This window comes from Phyllobates terribilis, unplaced genomic scaffold, assembly GCF_046119375.1.
Source record: "Phyllobates terribilis strain yellow unplaced genomic scaffold, ASM4611937v1 Scaffold_11__3_contigs__length_659146591, whole genome shotgun sequence".
Lineage (NCBI taxonomy): Eukaryota > Metazoa > Chordata > Amphibia > Anura > Dendrobatidae > Phyllobates > Phyllobates terribilis.
Window position 1 is genome coordinate 599196635 of NW_027362771.1, and position 20532 is coordinate 599217166.

The window sequence follows — 20532 nt, forward strand, 5'->3', positions numbered from 1 at the left end:
TGCATCTGTTTCCCCGTTTGAGTCTGGAGAGATCTTCTCTGGAGGATAACATCTCTGGCTCTGCTTTCCAGCAGGTACTTCTTTCCTCTTCAATGGCAGGTGGTGATCGATGCCAGTCTCTCAAGCTATGATGCGATGTTTAACCCCTTAAGCCCCGCGGGTGGTTTGCACGTTAATGACCAGGCCAATTTTTACAATTCTGACCACTGTCACTTTATGAGGTAATTACTCTGGAACGCTTCAACTGATCCCCCTGATTCTGAGATTGTTTTTTCGGGACATATTGTACTTCATGATTGTGGAAAAATTTCTTCGATATCACTTGCGTTTATTTGTGAAAAAACGGAAATTTGGTGAAAATTTTGAAAATTTTGCAATTTTCAAAATTTGAATTTTTAAGCCCTGAAATCAGAGCGATGTCACACAAAAGAGTTAATAAATAACATTTCCCACATGTCTACTTTACATCAGCACAATTTTGGAACCAAAATTTTTTTTTGTTAGGGAGCTATAAGGCTGAGTTCACACGATGCGTTTTTCATGCGTTTCCGCGGCGTTTTTGCAGTTGCGTAAACGCCGCGGAAAAGCATGAAAAACGCATGGTAGAAGGGCAGCAATGTTCCCCAATTGAAATCCGCATGTGCTGTGCCCATGATGCGGATTTTTCCGCAGCGTAAACGCTGCGGTCAAAAATCCGCAGCATGTCAATTAATTTTGCGGAAACGCTGCTCTTTTTCCGCCATTGACTTGCATTAGACCGCATGGAATCCGCATCACTGTATATGTTGATGCGCTTTTCATGCGGTCTAATGTGCGGATGGTACCCGGGTGTGGATGTGAGGACTCGCATCCAGACCCAGGTACCATTAAAAAAAAAAGAATAAAATAAAAAATATATATATTCTCACCTTCTGACGGCCCGCGCTGCGTCCTCCTGGCTTCCCGGGCACTTCGCGGTTGAATGAAGGACCTTCGCTGACGTCAGAGTCATGTGACGGGTCACGTGACGCTGACGTCGGAAGGTCCTAAAATCTTCACAGCCGGCAGCCGGGACCGATGAAGCAGGACACCGGGGGCCATCAGAGGGTAAAGTATAGATTTATTTTTTATTTTTTGACATCACACACTATATAAATCCATGCCGGCTGCATGGATTTATATAGTGTGAAGTTGACAAGCACTTTCCAAGTGATGCTAAAATCGCTTGGGAAGCACTTGTCAACCCGCATGCGGAAATGAAAGTGAAGACCGCTTCATTTCCGCATGTCCCTGGCAGGAAACCGCATGTACAATCCGCATGCGTTTTTTCCTGCCAGAGAGATGCAGAAACGCTCAGGAAAAAATCCTGAGCATTTCTGCATCGTGTGCACTTACCCTAAGGGTTAAAAGTTGACCAGCGATTTCTCATTTTTCCAACAAAATTTATAAAACCATTTTTTTAGGGACCACATCACATTTGAAGTCACTTTGAGAGGTCTTTATGACAGAAAATACCCAAAAGTGACACCATTCTAAAAACTGCACCCATCAAGGTGCTCAAAACCACATTCAAGAACTTTACTAACCCTTCAGGTGCTTCACAGGAATTTTTTGAATGTGGAAGAAAAAAATGAACATTTAACTTTTTTCACAAAAATGTTACTTTAGACCCAATTTTTTTTATTTTCACAGGGGTAACAAGAAAAAATGGACCCCAAAATTTGTTGTGCAATTTCCCCTGGGCACGCAGATACCCAATATTTGGGGAAGAAACACTGTTTGGGCGCACGGCAGGGCTCGGAAGGGAAGGAGCGCCATTTGACTTTTTGATTGTAAAATTTGCTTGAATAATTAGCGGACGCCATGTTCTGTTTGGAGAGCCCCTGTGTGCCCAAACTTTGGAGCTCCCCCACAAGTGACCCCATTTTGGAAACTAGACCCCCCAAGGCACCTTTATAGATGCATAGTGAGCACTTGGAACCCCCAGGTGCTTCACAAATTGATTCGTAAAAATGAAAAAGTGAAAAAAAAAAAACACTTTTTCATTTTTACGAATCAATTTGTGAAGCACCTAGGGGTTCCAAGTGCTCACTATGCATCTAGATAGGTGCCTTGTTGGGTCTAGTTTCCAAAATGGGGTCACTTGTGGGGGAGCTCCAATGTTTGGGCACACAGGGACTCTCTAAATACAACATGGTATCCGCTAACAAATTGAATGGAAAATCGGCTCAAATTGTTAGCGGACACCACATTGCGTTTGGAGAGCCCCTCTGTGCCCAAACTTTGGAGCTCCCCCACAAGTGACCCCATTTTGGAAACTAGACCCCCCAAGGCACCTATCTAGATTCACAGTGAGCACTTGGAACCCCAGGTGCTTCACAAATTGATTCATAAAAATTAAAAAGTGTTTTTTTTTTCACTTTTTCATTTTTACGAATCAATTTGTGAAGCACCTAGGGGTTCCAAGTGCTCACTATGCATCTAGATAGGTGCCTTGTTGGGTCTAGTTTCCAAAATGGGGTCACTTGTGGGGGAGCTCCAATGTTTGGGCACACAGGGACTCTCTAAATGCAACATGGTATCCGCTAACAAATTGAGCCGACAATTTGTTAGCGGATATCATGTTGCATTTGGAGAGTCCCTGTGTGCCCAAACATTGGAGCTCCCCCACAAGTGACCCCATTTTGGAAACTAGACCCCCCAAGGCACCTTTCTAGATGCATAGTGAGCACTTGGAACCTCCAGGTGCTTCACAAATTGATTCATTAAAATGAAAAAGTGAAAAAAAAAACACATTTTTATGAATCAATTTGTGAAGCACCTGGGGTTCCAAGTGCTCACTGTGAATCTAGATAGGTGCCTTGGGGGGTCTAGTTTCCAAAATGGGGTCACTTGTGGGGGAGCTCCAAAGTTTGGGCACAGAGGGGCTCTCCAAACGCAATGTGGTGTCCGCTAACAATTTGAGCCGATTTTCCATTTAATTTGTTAGCGGATACCATGTTGCATTTAGAGAGTCCCTGTGTGCCCAAACATTGGAGCTCCCCCACAAGTGACCCCATTTTGGAAACTAGACCCCCCAAGGCATCTTTCTAGATGCATAGTGAGCACTTGGAACCCCCAGGTGCTTCACAAATTGATTCATAAAAATGAAAAAGTGTTTTTTTTTTTCACTTTTTCATTTTTACGAATCAATTTGTGAAGCACCTGGGGGTTCCAAGTGCTCACTATGAATCTAGATAGGTGCCTTGGGGGGTCTAGTTTCCAAAATGGGGTCACTTGTGGGGGAGTTCCAATGTTTGGGCACACAGGGGCTCTCCAAACACAACATGATATCCGCTAACAAATTGAGCCGATTTTCCATTCAATTTGTTAGCGGACACCATGTCGCGTTTGGAGAGCCCGTGATGTGCCTAAACAGTGGAGCTCCCCCACAAGTGTCCCCATTTTGGAAACTATACCCCTCAAGGATTTTATTAAGGTGTATAGTGAACATTTTGAACCCAGAGGTACGGCACAGAATTTGTTTACATTAGGTCATCATATTGAATAAGTTGTCATTATTCTTGAGCGCAAGTGCTCGCTACTTGAGTTTGCATCGGGTACTCAGGTATGCACCATGTACAGCGTGTGCTTGAGTGACATGCTCGAGTCCCTGCTCCGCATGTTTCACGGTTATTAGACACCCAAAAAAAACATGCGGGGATCGCTCGTGCATGGCAGGCAATCCCCGTAAAGTTTTTTGGCCGCGAAGCATATGGGGCAGAGACTCGAGCATGTCACTCAAATACCCACGATACTCAATGCATACCAGAGCACCCGATGCAAACTCAAGTAGCGAGCACTTGCTCTCAACACTAGTCGCCATATCGTCATCTTTTTTTCTTACTTTTGAAAAAAATCCCAACCCCATCACAACCCTAACCCTAGCACAACCCTAGCCCTAGCACAACCCTAGCCCCAGCACAACCCTAGCCCCAGCACAACCCTAGCCCCAAACCCAGCCCTAACCCTAGCCCAATCCTAACCCAAGAGTTTATTTTTGACGCCGTTCCTCGTGCGGTATAAGTGATTAGACGACTTTATTCTTCGGGTCGGTGCGATTACAGCAATACCAGAATCATATGGGGTTTTTATGACTGACAGCTGTCACACACTAAAAGACGCATTTTTTGTAAAATCTAGTTTTTGCATCGTCATATTTTGAGAGCTATAATTTTTCCAGATTTTGGCAGACAGTCATGTGACGGCTCCTTTTTTGCGGGATGACTTGACGTTGTTATTGGTGCCATTTTCAGGCACGTGTCATTTTTTGATCGCTTTCTATTCCGATTTTTGGGAGGCAGAATAAACAAAAACCAACAATTCAGGAATTGTTTTTTTTTTTTTCTATTTTATTCTGTTCCGCGTGTGGTAAAATTGATGAGGTAGCTTTATTCTTCGGGTCAGTACGTTTACAGCGGTACCACATTTGTATCATTTTTCTATGTTTTGGCGCTTATACACAATAAAAGCTATCTTATAGAAAAAAATATTTTTTACCATTGCTTTATTCTGAGAGCTATAACTTTTTTATTTTTCGGCTGATGGAGCTGTGTGGCGGCTTGTTTTTTGCGGGACGAGATGACGTTTTCAGCGGTATCATTTTTATTTATATGCGTCTTTTTGATCGCGTGTTATTCCACTTTTTGTTTGGCGGTATGGTGATAAAGCATTGTTTTTTGCTTCGTTTTTTGTTTTTTTTTTCTTCCCGTGTTCACTGAAGGGGTTAACTAGTGGGACAGTTTTATAGTTCAGGTTGTTCCGGACGCGGCGATACCAAATATGTGTACTTTTATTGTTTTTTTTTTATAATAATATTTATTGATGGGTACATTTGGTGTATTATTTTTTAAATTTTTTTATAATATTTTTGCACATTTTTTTTTTTTTTTTTTTTTCCAGTTTCAGACAGTTTGTACACTTTATTACTTTGTCCCACTCTGGGACTTTCACTTTTTTTTTCTGATCGCCTGCATGGCACAGGAATGGAGCACCATCCCTATGCCATGAAGGCTGTCAGAAGTGCACGGTGTGAAGATTGCTTGGAGATGCACTGCGCATGTCCAAGCAATCTTCCTGCTCTCTGGTGACCCGGATGTTGTCATGACGACATCGGGTCGTCATGGCTACACCCGGGAAGCCGCTGCAGACTGCGCTGGAAGCCGGAAGAGGAGGTGAGTATCGCCGATCACCTCCCCTTGCCCCCGAAATGCCGCGATCGATTTCGATCGACTTCGATCGCAGCATAGCGGGGGTTAATGTGCTGGGAGCGGTGCAGGACCGCTCCCTGCACATAGTACCGGGTGTCAGCTGTGACAATCAGCTGACACCCGGCGGCGATCGCGCCCGCACAGCCTGTGTGCGCGCGCGATCGCCATGACGTACTAATACGGGTCTGGCTCTTAAGTCCCAGGGCACAGACGCGTATTAGTACGTCAGATGTTGTTAAGGGGTTAAGCATCACTCTGCTCAGGGCCTCTATCCTAAGGATAAGTCTCTCCTGCTGGTACTAAGGACAATCTTTATAGATCTCTCCTGCTGGTCCTCCTTCCTAAAGGACTGACAGCTTCCAGTGCAGACAGACAACTTGACTGCGGTCACCTACCTGAACATTTGGGGGGAATCGGGAGCTACCAGAATTCACTTCACTTTGGGAGAAGCGTACTCTGGTGCTTTCCTTCAGTCCACATTCCTGGCATAGAAAAGTGAGTTGTGGATTTTTTCAGCCGAGAAACTGGATTTAAGGGAGAGGTCTTCAGCCAAATTTGCCTTTACTGGGGCACCCCAGACGTGGACCTTTTCACTTTTCGACTTAATCACAAAATCCAAACTTATATCGCCAGATCCTGAGGGCCTTCGCGGTTCATACACTGGTCACTCCGTGGGCAGAGTTCATTATGATCCGTCTCTTCCTTCCACATTGTCTTTTTGCCTGATAGGTCAAAGTGAAAGGCGTTCCTGTGATCCTCATAGCTCCAGATGGGCCTCAGCGGGCATGGTACTCCGACCTTATCCAGTTATTTGCAGAAGACACCCTACAGCCCTTTCCCCCTCGCCCCGATATTCTTTCCCAAGGCCAACTATTCCACCCCACTCTACCTCAGCTGCATTTAATGGCACCTGCTGTTGTAGCCGTCGTTCTGAAATCCAAGGGGCTGTCCGACTCAATTGTCTAGAACATAAAGTAGGTTGAAAAAAGTATTGAACACGTCACCAATTTTCTAAGTAAATATATTTCTACAGAAAGACCTGGAATCAGCAGGTACAACTTGGTTCAAAGCAAACTGGAAGTAATGCAATCAACCTCCATGGCCAGTAGGCACGCTCACCACGCAACTTCCATGGCTTGTGTGATCGCTCACTACACAACCTCCATGACCTGTATGCACGCTCACCACGCAACCTCCATGGCCTGTGGTCACGCTCACTACACAACCTCCATGGCCTGTATGCACGCTCACCACGCAACCTCCATGGCCGGTCTGCACGCTCACTACACAACCTCCATGACCTGTATGCATGCTCACCACACAACCTCCATGGCCTGTATGCACGCTCACCACTCACCCTCCATGGCCTGTATCCACGCTCACCACACAACCTCGATGGCCTGTATGCATACTCATCACGCAAGACTCTATTGATGAACAAAAAGCATGTTCAAGCGTGTTTAAAGTGTGCTCCACAACATTTAGATAAGCCTGTGAAATTCTGGGAGAATATAGTCTGGTCAGATGAGATCAAAACTAAACTCTTTGGGTGCCATAATACACACCATGTTTGGAGGCCAAAAGGCACTGCATATCACACCAAAACCACCATACCAACAGTGAAGCGTGGAGGTGGGATCATCATGGTGTGGGGCTGTTTTTCAGCATATGGCACTGGCAAATTTCTTATGTTTGAAGGAAGGATGAATGAATGAACAAATATACTGATGCATTCTTGATAAAAATGTGCTACCATCTACCAGGATGATGAAGATGAAACAAGGGTGGACATTTCAGCAAGATAATGATCCCAAACATCCAGCAAAGGAAACTCAATTGATTTCAGAGGAAGAAAATAAAGCTGCTAGAATGGCCGAGCCGATCACCAGACCTGAATCCATTAGAAAATTTATGGAAGGAAGCTCAAGAGGTCATAGAAGAAGAACACGGGACCTTCAGGATGTGAAGAGTGTTTGTGTGGAAGAATGGGCCAATTCACACCTGAGCAATGCCTGCGACTAGTTTCCCCATACAGGAGGCGTCTTGAAGCTTCATCACCCACAAAGGCTTTTAACACGAAGCATTAATTAAATTTCAGTAAGCGTGATCAATACTTTTTTCCTGTGTCATTGCTCATTATTACGGGGGGCCAGTTTCCTCTCTTTCCATTCTCTTTCAGTGCATGCTGGCCATTCACAAATAGGAAAGACTTTTCCTTTAAGGAAGAACTCACTGTGCCCCTCCTTAATAATACCTGTAAGAACCTCAGTCCTGTTCTGTCTCAACTCCAGGAACCTTTCTTTGAGCTTCTGCACAGTATCTCCACAATTTTCCTTCCATGGAAGTTGGCATCTGGTGGTCATCACTTCCATTCACAGGATGTCTGAGCTCCCTGCCCTTTTCTACAAGGCTCTTTCCTTCTCCATCAGGACAAAAGGTGGTACTTGACCAAGTGGCATCTTTTCTTCTTAAGGTGTTCTGGGTTTTCCATATCGATGAGGACATAGTCCTCCCCCTTCTTTTATCCATATCATGTTTATACCCAGGAGCGTTTTCCCCGTCGTCTGGATTTGGTTAGAGCTATCAAGACATTTCAGCGTTACGATTCTCTTATTGTGATCTCTGATGGCCCAAATAAAGGCCAAACAGCCTCCAAAATGGAACAGGTCAGCTATTATGGAAGCCTTCACCAAAGCCAAATCTCCGCCATTTCGAGTAACCACTCATTGCGGCAGGGTGGTCAGGCATCACGCCTCTGCTGGTCAGGTCTGCAAGGCTGCCACTTGGTCTACCAGCCACACCGTAGTCAAATTCTACATGCATTACTCTATGGCTTCTGATGCCAGCTGGAGCTGCCTCGTCTTTTAGGAGATGCTATAGCCAACCAAGCAGTGCTAACCCTTTTTATTTATTTTTTTTAAGTATCAAGCTTCCTAGCGAAAGAATGTATATAAGATGGCAATTATTAGGGCTGTTTAGCAGGCCCCAGGCTGCCATGGTATCCATTATGTCAGATTGACAGCAGCATATAAATGGATAACAGCAGCGATCGGAGCGGAGCAGGCTTTTTATATTCCCTTATCAGCCTATGATGAAAGTGTACATCACAGGTCTTAAACCAGCTGAAGGCTTATTCCCTCTTACTATAATTTTCATTCGCTCCTGAAATGCTAGCACTTTTGTTTACAGCTCGTTGCCTAGGAGACCGACCGACACTGCTGTCTAGCTTGTAAACGCTGAGCTGAACCTGGCTGGGATTAGGAGATTAACAGCACTCTGCAGCTTCAAAACTGTGCTGACAAGCTGAATAAAAAAGAGTGAATGTTCTGTCTAGCAGCAGTGGTCGGGTCTCCAAGGCAACGAGGTGTAAACGAAAGAAAAGTGTTAATATCTCACAAACGGCTGAAAAATTAATAAGCAGTAAATTGCAAAATGGCTTGTATTTAAGAGCAACTCATCCTTCATAAATCCTGTCTGTTTATGGACTGCCATGCGTTATGGTTGTACCTGATATACCTAATAATAGCATGAGCATGTATATTCTACTATAAAGCGTAAGGAAATAAACTTTCTGTTTTTATTATTTTTTTTTTTATCAACTCTTCCTAATTTAAATAATTTTAAAGTTAAGATAATTTGGTTACCTGCAGCCTCCACTAGGGGGAGCTCAGTGCATACTGTTCGCACCTTGACAATTACACTGTGTACTGAGCTCCCCCTAGTGGTGGCTGCAGACACCTGCTGGGATTTCTGCCAAGAAATATAAACTTTCACCCAGCGATGTATTAAAAGGAGTTCAGTAATAGATTTCTTCTTTCATCGTGATCCTTTTTTCGTTGTTTTCCTTTACAGGCTTTTATACTTCTCAGTGATCTCCTGGTGGTTTTCAGTGATCACGTTGGCCGTGACCTGCAGAGACTCTCCTATTCCGCAGAGTTCCCTCTCCAGGCGGAGATGGCCGGCTTCCTCGTCGATCACGTATTCACTAACTCTGAAGATGAGGACAGCGGTGCGTGTTCTGTCAGAACAATAACATACCATGGCTGATTCTCAACTACCCACTAGGGGGAGCCAAGGAGCTCCCTGAATGCGGGTTTTATTATTGCAGTAAGCTCATTAGCTCCCTCTAGTGGTGGCTGCAGAAAAACAGAATTTTATCATTTTATCTGAATCAATGCAGAAGATATATATATATAAAAAAAAATAATACTTCAATGGCAAATGATTCCTCTCACCTTTTAGATACAGACATTTTTATTTATTTATTTTTTGAAGTCATAATTTTTATTTATTTATTTTTTTTTTTTAAGCCATAATTTTTATTTTATTTTTTTATAAGGACATATGATGACTTTACCACACCATGGGCTGAAAATGGCGATAAAAACAGGCTCGTTGTACATGCCAGATCGACTATGGTGATTCCAAATTTATATGTAGTTTTTTTTTATATATGTTACTCCTTAAAAAAAAAAACCTGGAAAAAAAATAACTTTTCTATATTGGCTTGTTTTTTTTTTGCAGATGTGTATTTTCTATTGGTGCCCTTACTACTTTCTGATTTATTTATTTTTGTCCTCATTTTTCGGGAAGTAAAGTCATTAAAATCCAGCGATTCCGCCATTTTTTATTTCCCTACATAGGTTAAAAGATGTTGATATTTTATTAGTTCAGACAATTACGGACGCACAAATACCAAATAATTTAGTAATTTATTTATTTTTTTTAGGTTTTACCAATTACATTTTTGAAAAAAGAAAAACCTATAAATAATAAGTGCAAGCTACAAGGAGGTACAAATAAAACATGATTTTTATTGGAAAAGAAATGAAAACAATTAAGACACTCAATAATCAAAGATGGAGAAGCATACAAGTAATAATGACAGCATGACACAAGCTTAAGAACAAGATGGTACAAATAGATAAAAGACCTACAATAATGTAATGGGTATAGTAAAATCCCAGTATTGCAGACGAATACCAATATAATATAAGGTGTATTCACGCAAAAAGTCTCAATAAACAGAGAAAAAGTATCATGAAATAAGATAGATACCATAAGTGGGAAGTGTAAACATGCACAGTGGCATAAACAGGGTTTCACCAGTCAATGAAAAAAACCTCACCCGACGCGCGTTTAGCTTGGTGTGAAACCCCTTGAAGAAGCTAGGGGCGAAACGCGCTTCAGGTGCGTTTCTTTCATTGACAGGTGAGAGCTTGTACCATGCTGTCTCTATTACTTGTATGCTCACCATCTTTGACAGTTTTATTTGTACTTCCTTGTGGCTGGCACTTATTCTTTATAGATTATTTCTTCTATTTTATATGTGCATATTAGACCATTTACTCTATGCTCCTTATACATACAGTACAGACCAAAAGTTTGGACACACCTTCTCATTTAAAGATTTTTCTGTATTTTCATGACTATGAAAATTGTACATTCACACTGAAGGCCTCAAAACTGGAATTATATACTTAACAAAAAAGTGTGAAGCAACTGAAAATATGTCTTATATTCTAGGTTCTTCAAAGTAGCCACCTTTTGCTTTGATGACTGCTTTTCACACTCTTGGCATTCTCTTGATGAGCTTCAAGAGGTAGTCACCGGAAATGGTCTTCACTTCACAGGTGTGCCCTGTCAGGTTTAATAAGTGGGATTTCTTGCCTTATAAATGGGGTTGGGACCATCAGTTGTGTTGTGCAGAAGTCAGGTGGATACACAGCTGATAGTCCTACTGAATAGACTGTTAGAATTTGTATTATGGCAAGAAAAAAGCAGCCAAGTAAAGAAAAACGAGTGGCCATCATTACTTTAAGAAATGAAGGACAGTCAGTCCGAAAAATTGGGAAAACTTTGAAAGTGTCCCCAAGTGCAGTGGCAAAAACCTTCAAGCTCTACAAAGAAACTGGCTCACATGAAAACTGCCCCAGGAAAGGAAGACCAAGAGTCACCTCTGCTTCTGAGGATAAGTTTATCCGAGTCACCAGCCTCAGAAATCGCAGGTTAACAGCAGCTCAGATTAGAGACCAGGTCAATGCCACACAGAGTTCTAGCAGCAGACACACCTCTACAACAACTGTTAAGAGGAGACTTTGTGCAGCATGCCTTCATGGTAAAATAGCTGCTAGGAAACCACTGCTAAGGACAGGCAACAAGCAGAAGAGACTTGTTTGGGCTAAAGAACACAAGGAATGGACATTAGACCAGTGGAAATCTGTGCTTTGGTCTGATGAGTCCAAATTTGAGATCTTTGGTTCCAACCACCGTGTCTTTGTGCGACGCAGAAAAGGTGAACGGATGGACTCTACATGCCTGGTTCCCACCGTGAAGCATGGAGGAGGAGGTGTGATCGTGTGGGGGGGCTTTGCTGGTGACACTATTGGGGATTTATTAAAAATTGAAGGCATACTGAACCAGCATGGCTACCACAGCATCTTGCAGCAGCATGCTATTCCATCCGGTTTGCGTTTAGTTGGACCATCATTTATTTTTCAACAGGACAATGACCCCAAACACACCTCCAGGCTGTGCCAGAGCTATAGTGCTGGCCAAAAGTATTGGCACCCCTGCAATTCTGTCAGATAATACTCAGTTTCTTCCTGAAAATGATTGCAATCACAAATTCTTTGGTATTATTATCTTCATTTAATTTGCTTGCAAGGAAAAAACACAAAAGAGAATGAAGCAAAAATGAAATCATTGATCATTTCACACAAAACTCCAAAAATGGGCCAGACAAACGTATTGGCACCCTCAGCCTAATACTTGGTTGCACAACCTTTAGCCAAAATAACTGGGAACAACCGCTTCCGGTAACCATCAATGAGTTTCTTACAATGCTCTGCTGGAATTGTAGACCATTCTTCTTTGGCAAACTGCTCCAGGTCCCTGATATTTGAAGGGTGCCGTCTCCAAACTGTCATTTTGAGATCTCTCCACAGGTGTTCTATGGGATTCAGGTCTGGACTCATTGCTGGCCACCTTAGAAGTCTCCAGAGTTTTCTCTCAAACCATTTTATAGTGCTTTTGGAAGTGTGTTTTGGGTCATTGTCCTGCTGGAAGACCCATGACCTCTGAGGGAGACCCAGCTTTCTCACACTGGGCCCTACATTATGCTGCAAAATTTGTTGGTAGTCTTCAGACTTCATAATGCCATTCACACGGTCAAGCAGTCCAGTGCCAGAGGCAACAAAGCAACCCCAAAACATCAGGGAACCTCCGCCATGTTTGACTGTAGGGACCGTGTTCTTTTCTTTGAATGCCTCTTTTTTTCCTGTTCACTCTATGTTGATTCTTTTTCCCAAAAAGCTCTACTTTTGTCTCATCTGACCACAGAACATTCTTCCAAAACGTTTTAGGCTTTCTCAGGTAAGTTTTGGCAAACTGCAGCCTGGCTTTTTTATGTCTCGGGGTAAGAAGTGGGGTCTTCCTGGGTATCCTACCATACAGTCCCTATGTCTCGGGGTAAGAAGTGGGGTCTTTCTGGGTATCCTACCATACAGTCCCTTTTCATTCAGACGCCGACGGATAGTACGGGTTGACACTGTTGTACCCTTGGACTGCAGGGCAGCTTGAACTTGTTTGGATGTTAGTCGAGGTTCTTTATCCACCATCCGCACAATCTTGCGTTGAAATTTCTCGTCAATTTTTCTTTTCCGTCCACATCTAGGGAGGTTAGCCACAGTGCCATGGGCTTTACACTTCTTGATGACACTGCGCACGGAAGACACAGGAACATTCAGGTCTTTGGAGATGGACTTGTAGCCTTGAGATTGCTCATGCTTCCTCACAATTTGGTTTCTCAAGTCCTCAGACAGTTCTTTGGTCTTCTTTCTTTTCTCCATGCTCAGTGTGGTACACACAAGGACACAGGACAGAGGTTGAGGCAACTTTAATCCATTTTAACTGGCTGCAAGTGTGATTTAGTTATTGCCAACACCTGTTAGGTGCCACAGGTAAGTTACAGGTGCTGTTAATTACACCAATTAGAGAAGCATCACATGATTTTTCAAAGGGTGCCAATAATTTTGTCCACCCCCTTTTTGGTTTGGTGTGGAATTATATCCAATTTGGCTTTAGGACAATTTTTTTGTGTTTTTTTCATTGAAGACAAATTAAATGAAGATAATAATACCAAAGAATTTGTGATTGCAATTATTTTCAGGAAGAAATTGAGTATTATCTGACAGAATTGCAGGGGTGCCAATACTTTTGGCCAGCACTGTATTTGACCAAGAAGGAGAGTGATGGGGTGCTACGCCAGATGACCTGGCCTCCACAGTCACCAGACCTGAACCCAATCGAGATGGTTTGGGGTGAGCTGGACCGCAGACTGAAGGCAAAAGGGCCAACAAGTGCTAAGCATCTCTGGGAACTCCTTCAAGATTGTTGGAAGACCATTTCCGGTGACTACCTCTTGAAGCTCATCAAGAGAATGCCAAGAGTGTGCAAAGCAGTCATGAAAGCAAAAGGTGGCTACTTTGAAGAACCTAGAATATAAGACATATTTTCAGTTGTTTCACACTTTTTTGTTAAGTATATAATTCCACATGTGGTAATTCATAGTTTTGATGCCTTCAGTGTGAATGTACAATTTTCATAGTCATGAAAATACAGAAAAATCTTTAAATGAGGTGTGTCCAAACTTTTGGTCTGTACTGTATGTAGGTTTATCAATTACATTTTTGGCAGGAGGGGGTGCGGTGTTTCAACTTTTTTTTTTTTTACTATTTTTTAATGTCTTCAACAGCTTTTATTAGTCCCCATGGAGGACTTAAACCTGTAGTATCGCAGTCTGTTGCATAATTCTTGATCTCTCGGCTTTATAGATGTACATGAAGAGGGGCTTCAGTAAACCCCCGGCCACTGTGACAACGCACCTACCCACAGCCAATTCTAACCCCTGAGATGCCGCTGTCATGATTGACCGCAGCTTTACCTATTATGATCCGAGATGTCTCCGATCACAATAGTTACTCATTCTAGCTGGCTGTATAGCACAGCCGGCACCAGTGTTGAGCAGTCTGTCCATATAGGTAAACAAACCTTGGCGTTGTGGAAACTTTACTTAACATAGTGTAATGCAGCGGCTTGCGGCATTACTGGAATGTCTTAGCGAGAGAGGCCTGGTGAAGCCTGGAAGGCAGAGGCTGGATCCCTGTGTTTAAGATGCCAGTAGCCTTGGAGGGCGAGAGGCCTGGTCCCTGTGTGGGACTCCACTAGCCTGGAAGGCAGAGGCTGGATCCCCTGTGTTTGAGATGCCAGTAGCCTTGGAAGGTACGTGGCCCGGAGGCCCCATCTGGGAAGCCTTAAAGCCACAGTTGTGGCAGAACCGAGCTGACTGAAGCAGCTATTACCCGGCAAAGGTAAAAACGCTGCTTGATGTGGACATTGATATTGTTACCTCGCTGAAGGCTGTATCTGGAGCCAAGTGGGCATATCTGTCACTGGAAAGGCTCTTGGATATTATATGTGTAACATGTCGGCGAGCCACTGAGATGGACTATGTTATGAATGGTTTATGAGATGTAATAAACTGCTGTACTGTGAATTACCGGAAAAACGTTGCACGTGTGCTTTGATTGACCCAGTGAAGCGAGTGCCCCCAGCGTGATGAATAGCGCTACCTTACATGTGGTTGTAGAATGCGGGCAACTGCAGCCCGGTTGCTAGGGGTAACGGCACAGGACAACAAGTATGGATGCAAGCATCTTGCTGTGGCTCGGCGGGGTTACGAAAATTAAAGCATCTGGCTGTAACTCGGCGGGGTTACGAAAATTTCCGTTGCACTCAAACCTGGTTTGCTGTGGCTTGGTGGGGCCATGAAAATTTTTCCGGGGAGAGCGGTGTGAAGTGTCTAGTGTGAACAGTGTACCGCGATGCCTATGAATGGAGCAGTATTCCCAGATGAAATGGAGAAGTGGTTAGGTGTCCAGCTGCTAACGTTCTGTAGCAAAATGGAGTGTCCTGAAGAAATGCAGGAGCTGATAAAGATGGCTGTGAAGGGAGCATCAGATGAGACTGAAGCTGAAAGTCAGTTGTCCCTGAAACCTGAGCCAGAGGATCATTTGGAGACCCCTGGTGAGACAGAAACGTCTCGGTACAAGTGCCTCATAGATGTACCCGAAGATTTGAGAGAAGAATGCACCAGTGAGTCCGTGCATGAAGAGTTTAAGAAGGCCGTGGGAGCCTGTAAGGTGTACTTGACCTCAGAAGCTAAACAGCTGGTGGTCCTGTCCACGACCGAAGTCACAGTGAAGAGGGTGGCTATCCTAAGTGACATGCACTGGCGATGTATTCGCACAAAGCGGTTTCTCCAGTTGAAGACAGAACAAGCCATTAGACAACTGGAGCTTATGAGAAAAGCTCAAAGTCTGCTGGAAGAGGTCATCCGGGTGCCTCATGTTCTGGTGAGAAAGCATTTTGGGAGAAATGGCCAAGCCATGCAGATGATGGTAAAGAAGTCTGGTGTGATGAAAGTAAGCAGTCCACGTGATCGACAGGACTGGATACCAGATGAAGACGGCATGGTGTCATTCTCCGCTCTAGGAACGGAAGAAAATCTCGCGTATATACGCATGCTGATGGAGTACCAAGTGACCTACCTGCGAGAGGTAGAACAGTTGAATCTCGCCAGACTGCGAATGGAAAGGCAGCATCGCCTGAGCAGCAGAAGGTGGCAGCCGTCTAGAAATTGTGAGACCAGACAGAGAAAGGGCCCTTCAAATAATAGAACGGCTACAGTAGAAGTTAGAGACCTTTCAAGATGTCCTGAGGATAGTGGTAGTGGGTTTAGAGGTAGTGAGACCTCCAGTAACTCAGGTCTGAGAGGCCCATACAAACCACCCAATAGAGGACGGGACAGTACAGAGTCGGACTGGACCTTAGATACAAGGGCATGTGAGTCACACTGCTGTATTGACCGCTGGGAGCGGGGGAGGTCTGACAAGGTTACGACTTGGAAATGTGACTTGACAATGACAGATGGTAGGTCCCTAAGGAATGGGCTAATGTCGATGACTAATGTTCCAGGGGCTGAGCAGCGCAATTGTCAAGTACATGGTCTCTGTGTGAACTGCGGGTTATAATGTGATTGTGTATATTATGTGTTCAACCCCACAAGTTTGAACAGGGGGGGGTATGTAATGCAGCGGCTTGCGGCATTACTGGAATGTCCAGGGGGTGTGCTCTAGCTGACCATTTACCTCCCCCTCAGGTGACTGATCACGTGACTGTGACATCACAGGTCCTGTGTGCACAAAAGGATATATAAACTCTGGTAGTTTTGAAACAGGTCGAGAAAGAGTGGCCTGTTGAGGCCTAGAGAGAGAGAGGCCTGGTGTAGCCTGGAAGGCAGAGGCTGGATCCCTGTGTTTGAGATGCCAGTAGCCTTGGAGGGCGAGAGGCCTGGTCCCTGTGTGGGACTCCACTAGCTTGGAAGGCAGAGGCTTGATCCCCTGTGTTTGAGATACCAGTAGCCTTGGAAGGTACGTGGCCCAGAGGCCGCATCTGGGAAGCCTTAAAGCCACAGCTGTGGCAGAACCGAGCTGACTGAAGCAGCTACGACCCGGCAAAGGTAAAAACGCTGCTTGATGTGGACATTGATATTGTTACCTTGCTGAAGGCTGTATCTGGAGCCAAGTGGGCATCTCTGTCACTAGAAAGACTCTGGGATAATATGTGTAACATGTCAGCGAGCCACTGAGATGGACTATGTTATGAGTGGTTTATGAGATGTAATAAACTGCTGTCCTGTGAATTACCGGAAAAACGTTGCATGTGTGCTTTGATTGACCCGGTGAAGCGAGTGCCCCCAGCGTGATGAATAGCGCTACCTTACAATAGGAAATGTGAACAGCGCCAACATTACATAGACCAAAGTAGATAAAAGTAAATATTTTTCCCCTTAGATGATGAAAGCAATAAAATCCATCGGCTACATGAGAGACGTGTGCTCCTGGCTGGATACTGCAAGATGGTCCTGTACAACGCCTTGGAGCTGCGCTGCGCCAGTGAAGTCTTCAAGTACTATGTAAAGGTTGGAGTCCTGGGCTCGGGTCATCAGGATTGTAGAGGGGTAAAATAACCGGGCTCAGCTATGGGACTCGTTTACTAAAATTTTATCATATGAAGATTGGTAAACCAGCATGACAGAGCTGCCTAGAAAACCCTCACAGCTTCTTCAGCACCCGTCGTGGCCTGCGCTGTGTGTTGTGCGCTTGGATCGTGGTGTTACACATCCCAGCACAAATGCCTTGGCGCACCAGACCTTTATCCTAGAAATCAGCAAGATCCCAGCACCCTGGTCATGGCCAGTATGGTGACATATACAGTTAGGCGCCACCTTGGTACTGCGACGTTCCTTCATTCTCCGAACCCTTACGATGTTCCCTCTAGTAAATGATGATGTTCCTTATTTATTTTTTTTTTCCCAGTATTATACAGATTACGGAGATATCATAAAAGAAACCCTGAACAGATCCCGAAGAATAAGCAAAGAAGAAAGCACCAGAACCATACTGCTGTGTCTAACGCAGGTAAGGCCAGGGAGGAGGACGAGCAGCTTTCTTATATCTACTGCAACAGCAGCGATCACAGCTAGCCCCGATCACTGCTGTTTAATTAGATGGCGCTGACAACAGCATTTAAATAGCGTGATTACTAGTGCACAGGCTCAACGCCGCCCCCCACTGCCATCGCATGGTATGGATAGTAGTTAGGGGCCTGATGAAGGCTTCCATCGCTCACTCAAAATCAGCGATTGGCTGAGATTCAAAGGAAACCGTAATTTATACCATATACTGTGCTATTGCAATATATCTTATAAGCGATAAAAAATACCATTTTATTCACAAATTTCTGATTTTTTTTTTCATCAAAACTACAGCAAGAAGCCCAGTAAGTGACACAATGCTGGGATCAGGGGTTTTGCTCCTACTTTATGCTGCGGCAAACATAAATCAAGATAAATGTAATTGTTATGGGTTTCTTTAGATCTGTTGAGATCCTTCCTACATTTCCCTTCAGTTACCCAGAAGAGGAGGCACCAGCAGTTCTCACATAGTTGGGTGCACGCTCTGGCGGCATTCTGGTAAATGGTCGCTGTGTTCTCAGACAACTTGATCTCATGAGATAATGTGATAAATCAATAATCCGCGGGTCACTTTATTAAATATTCAGGTTGTTTTACACCCGGCCACTAGGGTTTGTTGTCCAGCATAATCTGTATTTAGTTGCAGAGACAGCAAAGTGGGGCTGGGTCTTTTTATCTCTGTACAGGAAGTGAGGAGGGTCTTTGTATAGAAACAGTAATTGGGAGCATTTCTCTGTAACAGAAACTGTGCACAGGCATAACATAGAGGTGGCTTTTAGTTGACTTAGTAATGGCAGGAGCAATGCATTTTGGGAAGTGAGGGAAAGGGAGTTCCCAGCACCTATAGTGCTGACAGAATGCTGATGAAGAGGAACCGCCCATTAAAAAAAAACAAAACTGAGAATTGGGATAGTTCCGGGACACATTGGACTGGTATGTGCACCAAAAGCAGTTTTACCTGGTGGGGGATGAGGACATCAGAACCGTGCTTGTGTACAGGTTCACGTGCAAGGTGGTGACCGTGTCCCTGCACAGATGGTGAAGAGACTCCTGTGTCCCCCCTGATGGTTTTCGCCACAACTGCAGGTGAGTTGTCTGTCTGCACTGAACGCGTACGATCTTTCAATAGGAAATACCAGCGGAAAAGAGCTTGAAATGTGGCCCTCCGATCCAACAGGTTGTTCTTAAGGGGGATTCCTCTAGAGTCCCCCCGCAGACTGATGTTTGGACACCGCTCCTCGGCCCGAGAGACTGGAATCGGCCTGAACCACCCACCATTGAAGAGGACTCTAATGGGGAGACAACCGCGTCCATCCAGGGTGCTCAATGACTTGTTCTAAAGAGACAGGATTGTGAAACTGGGGAAACGGTATCGCCTCAAAAATGGAGACCATCCTGCCCAGAACCTTAATGCAAAAACAGATGGAAATGAGCTTCTCCAAGGTGGAGAAGAGATGGCTTGTCCTGTGGTAGAAACACCCCACTAAAAGTGTGTCTAGGGTCATTGAAATGCCATGCGCTGAGATGGCTTCAGACAAGATGTCTGGGTGCTGACAATCCAACCGAAGGAGGCCAAGGGGATCTGGAGACTGGAAAAGGTTTCTTTCTTGGCTGGGGCCTTCACCAAGAAATGGTTGAGATGTGGGATGATCGCCACCTCATTGGCAAGCGAGAGCCCCACTGATGAAGATCCTGGGAGCTGTTGCTAAAGCGATGAATTAAAGATTAAGAAAACCCAACAGCGAAGAAAACAATGGTGGGACTCTGCAATGGGAGTGTGAAGATACGCATCGTGTATGTGACTCGCCCCCTGGGCCTTGGGGCACTCGGAACCGGGCTTCAGGGCAATGCTGGGAGTAGTAGTGGTGACCCGGTTCCGAGGCTCAGGGTGGTCAGACCAGTGGCAGTCTTTTAGATGTTTTAGACACTTTTAGATGTTTTAGATAATGTCTGACTACGCCACCCATGGATTGCGGCTATCATGAACCGCCGCTGCAGGGCAGACCGCTGAGGCTGATGGTGTGTGCAGCTGAGTTAGTATAACTCCCCACGGGAACAGTGTAGCCTCAGGGCAATGTAATAGATGGTGGGGGTGATGGTGCAGGGAGTCCCAGTACCGTTAGTGCTGGCGAAGTAAGAAGCACAAAGACAACATGTTGCAGTCCAGGGTCTTTTACTCACAGTTCATATACTCCAAGCCACTTCGGTACCGGTAGTGACTGCCCGAGCCGTGCTGCGTCCACCAGGAGAGGGGCTCGGTCAACCCCCAGGCAGCTCCGGAGTATGGCACAGGACTCCCTTCTATCCTTCCTCTGGCTCGTGCCCCACCAGTGACCAAGCTTTTGTCCAGCTGTCGCGGATCTATGTGGGTAAACGTGGGCCCCTTTTCCCGCTATCCTATATGGTGCCTTCCTAGCAAGGTTTAGCAGGGGGTCACACCAAGTGATGATCACGACCTCCGGTTCTTGTCTGAGGGTAGTTTCTCCTCCACCAATTTGAGATCCGGTACCCTTTTCTTGCCTGACCCGTCACCCGTAATTTCCTGGGTCCTTAGGGTCCCTTCTGCCTTCTTGTCTCTGAGCACTTCTACACTTTGGGTACTTCTCTTCCTTTTCCGTTCCTTTCTGTTTCTGTTCCTTCCTTCTGTTTCTGGCCTTCACCCTAGGCCTGCCTCGTGGAGCTGGGCCCAGACTGAGCCACAGCTCC

The 20532-nt window shown here is 44.9% G+C and overlaps 1 protein-coding gene across 1 annotated transcript in view; it reads left to right on the forward strand.

Moving 5' to 3' along the window:
• Window positions 1–20532, forward strand: part of STAG3 (STAG3 cohesin complex component) — a 196095-nt gene that overhangs the window by 150879 nt on the left and 24684 nt on the right. Inside the window, exons 23-25 of the mRNA XM_073654796.1 lie at window positions 9081–9237; window positions 17144–17271; window positions 17669–17770. Of these exons, the coding sequence (XP_073510897.1) occupies window positions 9081–9237; window positions 17144–17271; window positions 17669–17770 (387 nt within the window). The remainder of the gene's footprint in view (window positions 1–9080; window positions 9238–17143; window positions 17272–17668; window positions 17771–20532) is intronic.